This window comes from Thalassophryne amazonica, chromosome 4 (assembly GCF_902500255.1).
Source record: "Thalassophryne amazonica chromosome 4, fThaAma1.1, whole genome shotgun sequence".
Classification (NCBI taxonomy): Eukaryota; Metazoa; Chordata; class Actinopteri; order Batrachoidiformes; family Batrachoididae; genus Thalassophryne; species Thalassophryne amazonica.
In genome coordinates, this window is record NC_047106.1 from 51,462,827 (window position 1) to 51,476,410 (window position 13,584).

General features: G+C 40.2%; 1 protein-coding gene across 5 annotated transcripts in view; it reads left to right on the top strand.

The window, feature by feature from the left end:
- Window positions 1-436: 436 nt before the first annotated feature.
- dpf1 (D4, zinc and double PHD fingers family 1) overlaps window positions 437-13,584 on the top strand; it is a 181,374-nt gene continuing 168,226 nt past the window's right edge. For 2 of the 5 annotated variants that reach the window (XM_034167880.1, XM_034167882.1), the window contains exon 1: window positions 438-609. In XM_034167880.1, the coding sequence (XP_034023771.1) occupies window positions 497-609 (113 nt within the window). In that variant the 5' untranslated portion in view covers window positions 438-496. Of the gene's footprint in view, window positions 614-889; window positions 1,039-13,584 lie in introns of those variants that run through there. The other 3 variants (XM_034167881.1, XR_004560015.1, XM_034167883.1) reach the window with 3 other exon arrangements.

Genomic DNA, 13,584 nt, shown 5'->3' on the forward strand with positions numbered 1-13,584 from the left:
AAGAACAATGATGCTTTTGAAAAAAAACAAAACATCACAAACAATTCCGGTTTAAAGATAAAGTGCAGTCATGGGAAATATCTATTTTCTTTAGTTTTTAATACTTAAGATTTTTCATCATTTAATAATTAATACTCAGAAAGTTTTTATTATTCTGCAGCATCTTTAAAAAGAATGTGCTGGAAAATCTAATTTCAAAATAAAATATTTCAAAATAACAGTCCTATAACTAAACCTTCACATAATAGTGGACCTTAAAAAAAAAGAGAGAGGAAAAAAAAGAGCGAAGATCAGCTCTGTGGGGTTGGCTTTGCCCTTTCAGGTCCAGTAAGGCGGGACTGTGGCGCACTGGCGCCGCTATCCGCGCTGGTACTTGTAGTGCGCTCCTCCTCCGCATGTTCCATGTTTACATGCGTAAAAAACTACACTTCCCCAAAGCTGTCACAGCGCGCTCCTGCCTCCCATTGGCCGCTGGCTGCAGCCGCAGCCCCAGAGAATGAATGAAATTGAAATAGCTGCCACATTCCATGTACAATACCGGGGTCTGCAGTGTTGCATTCTATCATACTATATCAAAATGGCCACAGCGGTACAGAACCCCCTCAAATCGTAAGTACGGCACCTCTCGGAGCATCTGCGGTTTTGTGCATGTGTGCATGCTGTCAGTGCGATTTAGGAGCCCCTCGCAATTGTCAGCATGATTGCTTCCACATCTATACGCGCAATTGCATATACAGCAAAAAACATAAATGCAGAGATAATGTCAGAGGGGCCGCGAAGCAGCTCTGAGGAAACTTCTGCTTTTTGGCACGATGGGATGGTTGCGCGCTCGGATGGAATCCGTCTAACGGTTTTCCTGAGCCAGCAGCAGCGTGAGCGGGGATATGGAGGAATGCTGGAGGTATTTTGGTGACCCGGTGTGTCCCCTTGCCAGTATCGGCAGCCAAGATCACGGTCAAATCCAAACTAGGCTCAGGGCGCGTATTAGCTGCCTGTGCAGAACCCGTGCGCACGGTTTGCACACAGGGGGTTACACAGGTAGGAAGAAGATAACCTGTTCTGAAATGTTTTGACCGATATTGTCGGATAATTTGGTGACATGACCGATGAGATTATTTGCTTTGATCTCATCTTTTAAACGACTGCAACCCAACCATTGGCGCTTAACGCGATCTTTCTGGTTTATTTAAAGGTTGGTGGATTTTCCATTAAGTTTCTCACGTGGCAGATCCCTTTGTGTGTGTGTGTGTGTGTGTGTGTGTGTGTGTGTGTGTGTGGTGTGTGTCTTTTTGTCAGTCTTTCACTGGTTTGTGCGGAATGCAGACGCCTGCTGCTCGCCTGGGCTACCGGCCAAATAGGTGGTTGTCTGATATGTGCGTCTGTCAGCGGCTAGTTAGAGAGATGCAGCCGGAAAACACAAAAAAGATGCAACATTCACACACAACCGAAGACTGTTTTGAGCACACAAAAGATCCATCTGAGGCAGTTTGAAACAAAGAAAAGTCACAGAGCTGTGCGTAAAGCCGGGCGCGCGCAGAGGATGCTGCGCGGGTTCCACCTGCACAGGGATGTGTGTGTCTGTGTGTGTGTCTGTCTGAGACGCACACAGAGGCGACATTTCGTGCAGTTTCATGCACGCTGCCCCGTGCGTGCTCGCTCTGAAGAGCACTTCACGGGGAAGAGGAAAGTGATTGGACAAGGCTGCGCTGCCCTGATTGACTGTGATGGTGTTTCGGAGCCTCGCGGGCCAAATGCTTCCCTCCTCCCCTCAAACAGCGCGTAACCCTTAACGCAACGTGCACCTCACTGATTGTAAAAGGAAACCTGAGCTTCATGAAGCTTAAAGTATTAGATAAAGCAAGAATGGACAAGTTTATTGTGAGACTGTGGACCTTTGAGTTCAGACTTTGTTGTACATAAGGAAAAAGTGCTCCCCCACCCCAAATCAAATATTCAAGTTGTGTACCTTCAAAATGCAACTTTGATAAAACTGATACAACTTGCATGTAGACACCCTGCACTGACTGGAGCCTTTAAATGTGCAACTCATAAATTGATACAGGTGCATATACCTGAAGCATCCAGCAGGTGGCAGACATATCTATGGGATATTACACCGACAAAAAAACCCAAGTTGCTTGTTAGATGGATGCGGTGCATAAAAGTTGATCACAGTAAAATTACTTCGTCCTCATTATGTGCTCTTTATATTTACCTATTGAGTTATAAGACGGTAGTATTTGTTGTTTTCGACTTACTGTTTATACAATCTGGTTGAGTTGTATAAATATCTGCAAAAGTTAAAGTTGAAATAAATAAGTAAATAAATTTTAAAAAATCAAGTAAACATGGCTGTGTGACAGACTGGCGTCCTATCCAGGGTGTATACTGCCTCATGCCCCTGTAACTGCTGGGATAGGCTCCAGCCCCCCATGACCCTTTGAAGATGAGTGAATTAATAATCAAGTAAAAATCTAGGCTATCAAGGCTACTCTGGCTGCAGAGTACTTTTTGTTCTGATAATTTAATTTTAAAGAATTTTAAAGAATATTTATGTGTTTTATTCCCTTGGAGCTTCAGAAGCAAGCTCATGGGAGGTTAGAGTTGGGGTTAATGTGAAGTCAACACTGAACTGAGCAGTCAGTGGCCAACAGAAGGAATAGTGTGTCATGCTTAGTTATCATGTTACAGGTTAACATATGTCACATGTCATAGAATCCAATGGACATTGATCTTGTTTGACCTTTACTTTGGAGACCAAGCATTCAACGCAAAACTACTATTCCATTTATTAATCCTATTAGCATCACCAATAATTTGCACCACTTTTTTTTTTTTTACCAAAACTGGAGAAACTTTAACTTTTGAACCCTGTACAAACTGAAATTGACCTTGTAGTCATAGATGTAGTAGATATAGATAGATGTAGATATGTAGTCATAGATAGTCCAAACTATACCTTTTTGGAATCTTTGTGATCAGAGAAATAATGTGGTATAGTTTTCAATATGATTGGAGCATTTTAAAATTTTAACCCCTGTGTAATTCTTCAATTGACCCCTATCTGGCTGCCTATTGAAAATTCAAGTGGCTAATGTTCTTTTATAAAACAGTACTAATGTCTAAGGAGTATTTGTGCCAAATTTGGTGCTTGTTTCACTATTTAAAAGATTCCTCTGTAAATATTCTGTTATCTGCTTCAGTAGAGAGCCAATAGCGACTTCTGGTGAGGTTTTTTTTTTTTTGTTTTTTTTTTTGGCAACACTGAAGAAAATTAGCTAGCTGGTAATGGCGGATGATAGTAGCATGGTGCAATGCTGCTGGCAGTTGATCGTAACTATGCAACTTGCTGAACGTTTTTGTTATCAGTCAGTGGTGGATATTACAGTCTTCTCTGTTAACTAATTGTTGACCATTTTCTATAGAGGTGGATGCCAAACACCACTTATTTTGTGTGCAGCCACATTTTGTTCTCTTTCCAAAAAACAAAAATATAATCAACCCTACCCTCCTTAGAAATATAAAAGCTAAATGTGGCTATGCTTTTTCTGTTATGGGATGATATATGCATGTTGTAGCTTAGCATGCTACCATTGTACATTGTTACTATGGAAAACTTCCGCTATGGCCGCCCATTAGCGACCACAAATATGTTCAGAGCTGGTCTTTTCTGACTGTTAATATGTAAACTTCCATTAAGAGAGCATGCTAGCTGATGAGGTATTTCACTTTAATCACCTGCTGGTAGTACATTTCTCTACACCATTCAAAGGCATGCGCGATGTTCAGCGGAAGACGGGACGTGAATTTAGCACCAAGCTATTGCAAACTGAATTTATTTTTGTGAAATAAAAGAATGAAAAAATTACTAAGTGGTTGTCATTGTGTCAAATAGATGTTTCTTTTCTAGGACATTAAAATGTATAAAGTTTCTGGTTTTGTTTTTGTTCCTAGTGATGTATCATATGTTTTTGATTTTTTGTTTAGTTCTTCAAAATGCTTCAAAGCCATTCTGAAAACACAGAATGCCTTCATCTTGTAAATCTAGGACTAAAAAGGTCATATAATGAGGGTAAACTGATTAAAAACTTTGCTGCAGCAGATCAGTTAAAAAAGCATATTTGTTTATCCATATATTAATAGCCAAGTGGCCTCTGTGTGCGTGTATGTGTGTGTGTGGCTTTGATCACGGAGAAACTGGGGAGAGCTGACATTTGCTGTTTGGTATGTTTATGTATTTTGGGTCAAGGATGAACAGAAAGTTGATAGGACTAATGTTTTTGGAGAAATTAGGGATATTAGCTAACAACAGTGAACAATGGACGTTGATAATTAAATTCTGGACTCACACGTCATTCCAGCAGGGGGGCAGTAAATTATCTATATATTAAAGCCAAGTGGCCTCTGTGTACATGTATGCATGCATGTGTTCATATAAGTTTGATCATGAACAAACTGGGGAGAGCCGAAATTTGCCGTTTGGTGTGCTTATGTGTTTTGGGTCAAGGATGAACGCCACCAAAACGGAACATTGATAGGACAAATATTTTTGGACAAACCATGGATATTAGCTAACAGCACGGAACAATGGACATTGATAATTACATTCTGGACTCACACGCCATTCCAGCAGGTGCTGGTAAATCATCTATATGTATATTAAAAGTGAAGTGACATCAGTGTATGTGTGTGCATGATTTTATTTAGTAAGTTCAATGTAAGTACATAATATAACTACAAATATATGGATAACGCAAGAAAGTGAAAACACTAATTTTTCCAATGTGGTCTATTTAAAAATCAAAGGACATAATAGAAGTAATAATAAAATAATAATAATTATAATAACAATACTGATAATAATGATAGTGTGCCAGCAATTACCTTAGTATTTCTTTTGTTTTTCTTGTTGCTTAATGCTGACAAATTACAATGTATTTGTTGTCTTTCTGCTGCCTGATTCTGTTTTTTTCTCTCTGCTTGAGGTGCGGCTCCATCCGGAGATGGGAGTGGGTGTCTGCAGGCCTCCCGTCCTGTGCACCAGCAAGGACTCCCAAAATTTCCTGTATATTTGTTTTGTAAATTGTTTTGTCAATTGTGTCGGTAGCATGGCCCAAGCAGAGGGTCACCCCTTTGAGTCTGGTCTGCTTGAGGTTTCTTCCTCAAATCATCAGAGGGAGTTTTTACCACTTACCACTGTCACCTGTGAGCTTGCTCTATGGGTTGGTAAGGTTAGACCTTACTTGCGTAAAGAACCTTGAGGCAACTTTGTGGTGATTTGGCAAAATATAAATGAAATGAATTGAAATTGAATTGAATTAAATTCAATCGAAATTAATAATAAAAATAAAAATTATAATAGTGTGTATATGACAACAAGAACCTAAACAATTTAAAATACATTTAGACAGTAAATTAACATTAAAAAATTATGTAATTAACAGAAAATAAAAGGGTTGAGTTCTTCCTCTAAAAACTGTTGAGGTCTAAGGTCTAAGGTTCTGAAAACATTCTGGACTCACACGCCATTCCAACTCATTATTGAAACTTTGCATAATTTTTTACCACCCTTGAAAAATGTCAGCTACCTATTTTATATACACTACCCAATCTAGAGCCCATGGATCCCCACAGGTATCCGGCTAGTCATATGTAATATCTCATAGATGCGATTGCCACCTGCTGGACCGGCAACTGAATTCAGATGATCTCACAACTTGGCACAGCATAAAAAGATATGATGCCTACTACACTCCAAAATATGGGAAAAAATATACAACAGAAGGGGAAACTAAACCTGTAATTAAACGGGTATGTGTGCAAGGGATAAAAACAGAACTGTTTGTTGGTACTGAAAACTATTCACAACAAACTCGAAACACTGTTCTGAAACCCTTGCAACATCTGTGTTTTGAACCTTGTTCCAGAGTCTGCACAAAAAGGAACACATTACATACTATGCCGCCACCTGCTGGACTGATCAGGAATGTGTATCCCTATCAAATGATGAATTTTATATTCAAAGGCTACACAGATCAGTGCTCTGCATCTGGATGCATCATGTGCATCTGCATTTTACTTATTGGAATATTCTGATAATTTGATTCTATTTTACTCCCGCTACTCTCTCCTCCTCAATGGGATGCTCATCTAATCACATCAAACATGTGGCCATGCTGCTCTCAAAAACCCTTAAGTGCACCTTGTCTGGGCAGCTGTACAGAGAATATAAGAAACGAGACACAGCCGTAGCACAGACGTTTTCAGTGGATGTGAGCTTAGGCTTGTGTTTTTCTGACATTATCCTTCATTATGAGAAAAAATAAGGTTTTAAAAGCTCAGAAGATGAAACCATAAGAGGACGCATATGTGCAGTGAAGTTGGAGTGGTGCTGAAATAAAGCTCAGTGTGCTGTGTTCATTAGACAAGGCCACCGCAATCAATGCTCGCTTTAAAATCTCAACAACTGAGTGCCGTCATTACACAGTACGGCTTTAACTATGTTACCGCATCAGCTTTTATAGTACAAGCTCCGGTGGTCCGCCGACAAACACGCTCGCTGTTACATGCTTACAAATTAGAGAGGTCCATCTTGTAAATACCTAACAACATGTAGTTCAATGTTTGCACTCACAGTGGTGGGATGCGAGCCTGCGTTTCTGTCCTTAAACCTTCTCGAACCTTGTTGAAACTCTGCAATAAATTCTAATTAATTCAGCAGATGCAAATTACGAGGGAAGCATTTGGAGTTGTTAGCCGCCGCCTAGCCGAGTGTGAGCAGGAGTCTCAGCGAGTACAATGCAGTGTGATAACCAGTAGATGTGTGTGTGTGTGTGTGTGTGTGTGTGTGTGTGTGTGTGTGTGTGTGTGTGTGTGTGTGTGTGTGTAGAGGAGCGAGCAGCTCCAGATCCAGTTGACTGGGCATTTCCCTACCAGCCTTCTCCCTGTCTGCCTCGCCGCTGGATTAGAGACTAGTTTAATCTCTCGTTCGCCCTCGCTTGGGGGATCGGGTTCCTCTCTCTCTCACTGTCGTCCCTTCACCTCTGCTGCCCATCTTCCTTGTTCCCTCCCTCCTTCTTCATCACTTTCTCCATCCATCACTACCTGACCATTTTCATGTTTTTTTTTTTTTTTGCTCTAGCGTTTTTCCTCACTGTTTGGCGGTGCTTCTATTTTCCCAAAGCTCACCATAGGCCTTTACTTTGCACCCGAACCGAGGCGGGCCGCCGTTTTAATATTCAGCAAAAATCAGTGGAGAGAATCTGATGTGCAGTCTTCTTGTCGGAGGCTTTTAAATCTAGTCAGATAGCTCACTTTGAAGAGTTCCTCTTCAGGGATTTGCTGTAAATTTGAGCTATCTAAAGATTTTACAGGCAAAAGTTTGTAATTGAGCATTTGCTAAATCACACAGTGTTTTAAAGGCTGAAAACGTCTGAATGTTTCCTGTTCAGTGCAAACATAAAATATTACTAGTGCGTTGCTCGTGGGGATCCACAGGCTCTAGACTGGGTAGTGTTTATAAAATAGGTTGCTGACATTTTTCAAGGGTGGCAGTAAATTATGCAAAGTTTCTATAATGATTTTAACTGAAAGTGCAGGAAATTAAAATGAGAAAGTTTTGTGAATTTTGTATTATATTATTATATTGTATTATATATTTGTGTATTTATTATTTGGCACATTTAGTTGATGTCATGTTTTACAACTGGCAAGGTTGAGATATTTCCTTTGTTCAAAGCTTTTCTGGTTACCAGGAACTGATTAATGGTGATATCAGCATCCATTGTTCACTGTTGTTACCTAATGTCCCTAATTTCTCCCAAAATATTTGTGCTATCAGCTTTCCATTTTCGTGGTGTTCATCCTTGACCCAAAATACATAAACATACCAAATGGAAAATGTCAGCTCTCCCCAGTTTCTCCGTGATGAAAGTTACACACACGCACACGTACACAGAGGCCACTTTAAATATATGGATTTCTTATAAAAATTAATTCACTTATTACATCCAATCTGTAGGAGAGCACTCAGTGAGCGTACACATCCACCAACGTCCAACAGTGCTTTGTTCATGAATTGTAGGAGAATTATTCTATTGATATTTTCGCTTACATTGTTTGATCCTGATTGGTGGTTTATGATCCTCATCATTGATCCTAGTTGCTGATTCATGATCCTCATCGTTGACCATGATTGCTGGTTAGTGATCCTGATTGCTGGGTTGCAATCCTGATCTTTCATCCTGATTGCCGGTGTTCTGTCGAGATGAGGTGCCTCGCGTAACTGCATATGTGTGCACTGAAAAAATTACTTGACGAAGTTCGCTTATTTTGATGGGCAAGTAAATGTATAAATTGTTCATAGTAGTAGTATGTATAAAGTAGTAATGTATAAAATCTACTCACTATAAAACGATAAGTATTTGTAACCTGGAGTTCGCTTATTTCGACAGGCAAAATATACATATACATACATTTATGCTGCTAACGTAAAATACAGAAAATGTTTTACTTACTAGGCTATGAATACACTGAATACAATTAATAAAAAAAAAAACTTTGACAGAAAAAACAACAAACAAAATGCACATGCGCAGTTGCACGTCGAGCGAGTTACATCATCTCCACATGTACAGTTGCGCAAGGCACCTCATTTCAACGGGTGACGTCTTCAAGTCCGGGGTAGAGCGATGTGTGCATGCATGCGCAGTAGCACCACGCACCTCATCTCGCCGGGACACCGGTTTGTGATCTAATCTTTGATCCTGATTGCTGGTTTGTGATCATGATATTGTTCTTTGTTCCTCATCAATCACCTATGGTCGCATTTATCATCCTGCACTGTGATACCAGTTAGGTGACCTTTAATCCTGAACCCTGTGCATCGGTCCTTATCTTTGACCTTGAGCACTCGACTTTAATCGTGATTGCTGAGGTTGTTTCTGTGAATCTCACCAAGGAGATTATGCTTTCATTGCTATCTGTCTGTCTGTCTGTCTGTCTTTGATCCTGGGATCAGTATCAAAAGATCAAGAATGATGGGCAGGATCATCCTCATCATCAGGATCACAGGAGCCTTTAATGTCATTCCATCATAGGTACCTGGTTACTGTCAGTTAGAAATAATTATGTACTATTTTGAAGTTACTGTAGCTTTAAGTTCCTTACCAAACTGAAGTCGCTCAGTTATTTTCAAGTCTCACAGTTACTCTTTTATTTACCCCAAACCTCATCAGTTACTTAAATAAATTATGACATTTTGTTACTCTTACTGTTATTGTTGCTGTAAGTCATTCAGATGAGGCCTTATGCCACCTACTTCATCATGGGTGTGCTGAGGTAAGCCACTGAAGTACTGATGCTACTAAGTTAATCAGTTACAGGCACCTACATACTGCTAGTTACTCTCAGGTTAACCAGCTACTGTAAATTACTGTGTTCCTCAGACACAGTTAACACCACAGTTATTCAGTTAGAGTTCTTTAGTTAGAATTATCTACTATGCAATAACTGACAGAGAGGCACCATCAAAGATCAAAGGACAAAGATCTTGCTCTTGATCAACATCACAGAAGTCTTTCTAATTCATCATTTACAAGTAACATGTTATGGTGTGTACTCTTTGATTACAGTTACTCAGTTTGTATTACCTCAAGCCCCCTAGTTACTCTCAGTCTCTCAGCTACACTTACTGTCAAGTTACTCCCTCACTGTTCTTTAAATCTGGAAAGATTACAGCCAGAATAACAAACAAACACATATTGTGCACTAAACCACGGTGCCCTGGGCAAACGCTGATAAGATGACCATTGATGAAGGGGCGCGTTTCTGCAGAAGGCTTTTAGAAAGTACAGTTTATTGATTTTGACCTTTGACCGCTTCTTAGGGGTCACCGTAGCTAATGCACATACCAAGTTTGGTGATAATCAGGCAATTAGGAAAAATGTTATTGTGCCCAAAATATTTTTTACAAAGTATGCTCTGGTGACTTTGACCGTTGACCTTTTGGCTCCAAAGATAACAGCCTTCTTGGAGTCAGTATACTGAGCACTCATAGCAAGTTTGGTGATGCCGGGCAGTTAAAGACGTTATTGCACTCATGGTAAATGAACTGCATTTATATAGCACTTTCCCTTCTGCAACAGATGCTCAAAGTGCTTTACAATGATGCCTCACATTCACACACTCACACACTGATGTCAGGGTGCTGCCATGCAAAGCGCTCACTACACACCGGGAGCAACTTGAGAATTAAGGACCTTGCCCAAGTGATTTTTCCAGTCAGGCTGGTGTTTGAACCAAGGATCCTCTGGTCTGAAGCCCAGTGCTTAACCACTAGACCATCACCTCCCCATGTACTAAGTTTGGTGACATTCAGGCCAGTACAAACCAAAGAAGTCTCATTCACAAGTGAAATATCACACAATTGACCAACTGAGTAACTGACCAACAAACTGACTGGGTGAATGACTGACTGATTGGGTGACTCCCCACAGATAGTAACATCTTGCTCACTGACTGTGTTGTGGTAAAAAAAAGTAAAAATTGTATTACAAGCAATGCGCTCACTGACTCACTCTCAGTGCAGGGCTGTTACCCTTCCCTAACTCATTTTCAAGACATTAGAAGGTTGATTATTATTTCTATGCTGATGTATGTCTGTGGTGCTTCTGGCCAGTGCACCGAAAAGAACTATGGGTAGTCAAATTTGTGCAAAGACTGAAAAGAACTATGGGTAGTCAAAATTGTGCAAAGACTGAAAAGAACTATGGGTAGTCAAACCTACGCAAAGACCGAAAAGAACTATGGGTTGTCAAAATTGTGCAAAGACTGAAAAGAACTGTTGGTAGTCAAATTTGCGCAAAGACTGAAAAGAACTATGGGTAGTCAAACTTGTGTAAAGACCGAAAAGAACTATGGGTAGTCAAACTTGTGCAAAGACCGAAAAGAACTATGGGTAGTCAAATGTACACAAAGACCTTTTGACAGACTGACATGCCGCCTCTCTCCCAACTCTCAATAACGCGTCGTCTCTGTTGCACACATAAAGATGCTGATTGGTTGAATTTGAGACTGTGGTCAGGTGACGGGACCCAACAAACCAACTCAGCAGATTGAGGAGTGTGATGTTTACTGGATTTTCTGGAGTATAATTTGAAGTTCTTTTTTACTCTGGTCTGTCTTATATTCTCAAAAATCACACATTCATGTTTACTGCTAATAATACTATTTACTAGTTCATTGCCTGTGGGGATCTATAGGCTCTAGATTGGGTAGCATTCATAAAATAGTTTGCTGCCATTTTCCAAAGGGTGGTAATAAATTATGCAAAGTTTCTATAATAATTTCAGTGAAAGTTTTAAATGAAAGTTTTGTGAATAATTGTATTTATTATTTGGTACATTTAGTTGATGTCATGTTTTATAACTGGCAAGGTTGAGATATTGCCTTTGTTCAGAGCTTGTGTGGATACCAGAGACTGATTAATGGCGATATCAACGTTCATTGTTCACTGTTCCTGATATCCCCAATTTCTCAAAAAATATTAGTTCTATCAACTTTCTATTTTTGTGGTGTTCATCCTTGACCCAAAATCCAACATACATAAACATACCAAATGGAAAATGTCCGCTCTCCCCGGTTTGTCTGTGATCAAAAGTACACACACACACACACACACACACACACACACACACACACACACACACACACACACACACACACACACACACACACACACACACACACACACACACACACACACACAGAGGCCACTTGGCTTTTTATATATAGATGTCAGGCTTTCAAAGCAATAAATGAAATGAATGCCAATAATAAAAGAATAAATCTCAGTAATAAAACATACACTACAACAATGCAGAAAAATGCCAAATTAAAGAGCTGATAATACAAAAAAGGTGCGACTTGTACTCCGGTGCGACTTATACTCTGGAAAACACGGTATTCACAATTTTCTGCACCCAGGAAGACCAAGTGTTTCTTTTCCAATGTCCTCCTGTGAAAAATAACAGCTTTGTGCTGACATACGTATACCACTGTCCCAGCAGTGGCATAGAGCTGTAAAGTCAAACATTTATCAGCCCTGCACTAGACCAGCGGCCTGTCCAGGGTGGACCCCGTCTCTCAGCTGGTGACTACTGGAATAAGCATGTTAAATCCTCCGGTTCTTATTGTAATACTGTCCCTTACAAAGAACAAACTCGATCTATTCCTCAATTTGAATTTATTGAAAGTCACGCTGAAAACCAGGCCCGGGTCCCCAGAGACACAAAACATGGCTTTTATACAAGACAATGTAGGCGGTACAGTGGGCGGGTTTTAGTCTCACAAACCTAATCTTACTGGCTCCCCACTGACAGAGTGAAGTCCTCCCTATATCTGAAACTTTACGCATGCATAATGGCAGTGAAACTTAACTCCAGGCACTTCTAAACAGATAACAAAAGCAAATACTTGATAACTAACATAAAATAATAAAATAAGGAATTAGCACAGATATTATCTAACAAGCGCCAGCAACTCTGTGACTCTTAACTGGGCTAAGCCATTTTTAAAAAAAATGAATGGATGGATGGATGACTAAAAACAAAAACATCATGTATTATGAGTGTAAGGTGAACTCCCTCAACTGATCCCAGTGCAGCGTATAACATCACATGGTGCCATGGAAACCAGGACTGGATCAGTCAGAGAATGTCAGCAACAGAGGCTGAAAATTTTGGATGTTAAAATACCAGGTTTTTTGTCAGGTTATGGTGGAGTTGATGAAAGTCTCGGTGGGGCTCCGGCCCCATCCAGCACCGCTGTAGAGCCGCCGCTGACTTCAGGCCCAGAACTCAGAGTTTTTCAAAATGGAAGCGTTGCTGTGGTGCAATATTACTTCTTTGTGCTGGAAGATGTAGATAAGTGTGCCGTGGCGTTGGCAGCGGCGCTGGCAGAGCATATATAATATTATTTCTGCCCTGCCTGACTGAACCCAGCTAAATGAGTTTCACGTAATAACCGGCTCTGTGCACAAACAGCGCTGCATGATGGCCTCAGCAAAGCCTCAGCACCCGTTTCTAAATTTTTCTTTCTCTGTCAGTCTTTTTTTTTTTGCCATCTCTTACTCGCTCATTTGTGAATGCAGATGTGCACACAGTTGCATTCTTGCTCCCGGTTCCATTCTTGTTGTTCTTTATTCGTATGGGTTGAAGCCTGAGGTCTGATGTTTTTAGCTCCATTTCTTTTCTTTTTTCCCCCAGTTATTCCTTTCATCATCCTCTTATTTAGATGATCTGTTTTACTTTGTCTTGAGAAGACAGGATGGAGAGATAAAAAGACAGAGAGAGAGACATAGATAAGTATTTTTAGCTCTATGACCTATTTCTCTGGTGCTACCTAACTTGTCAGTCAGTTCTTGTGCTTCTTGGGACTCTGCGTGATTCCCAGCCCGGAAATTTGGAATTTGTAGTCCAGGGCCGAAGTCAGTAATTCACTAGATGTCACCATTGTCGTGCTTCAAACAGTCCTGAAGCAGGTTTTTTTTTTAAATTTTATTTAGTATTTCATATGTTTTAAGTA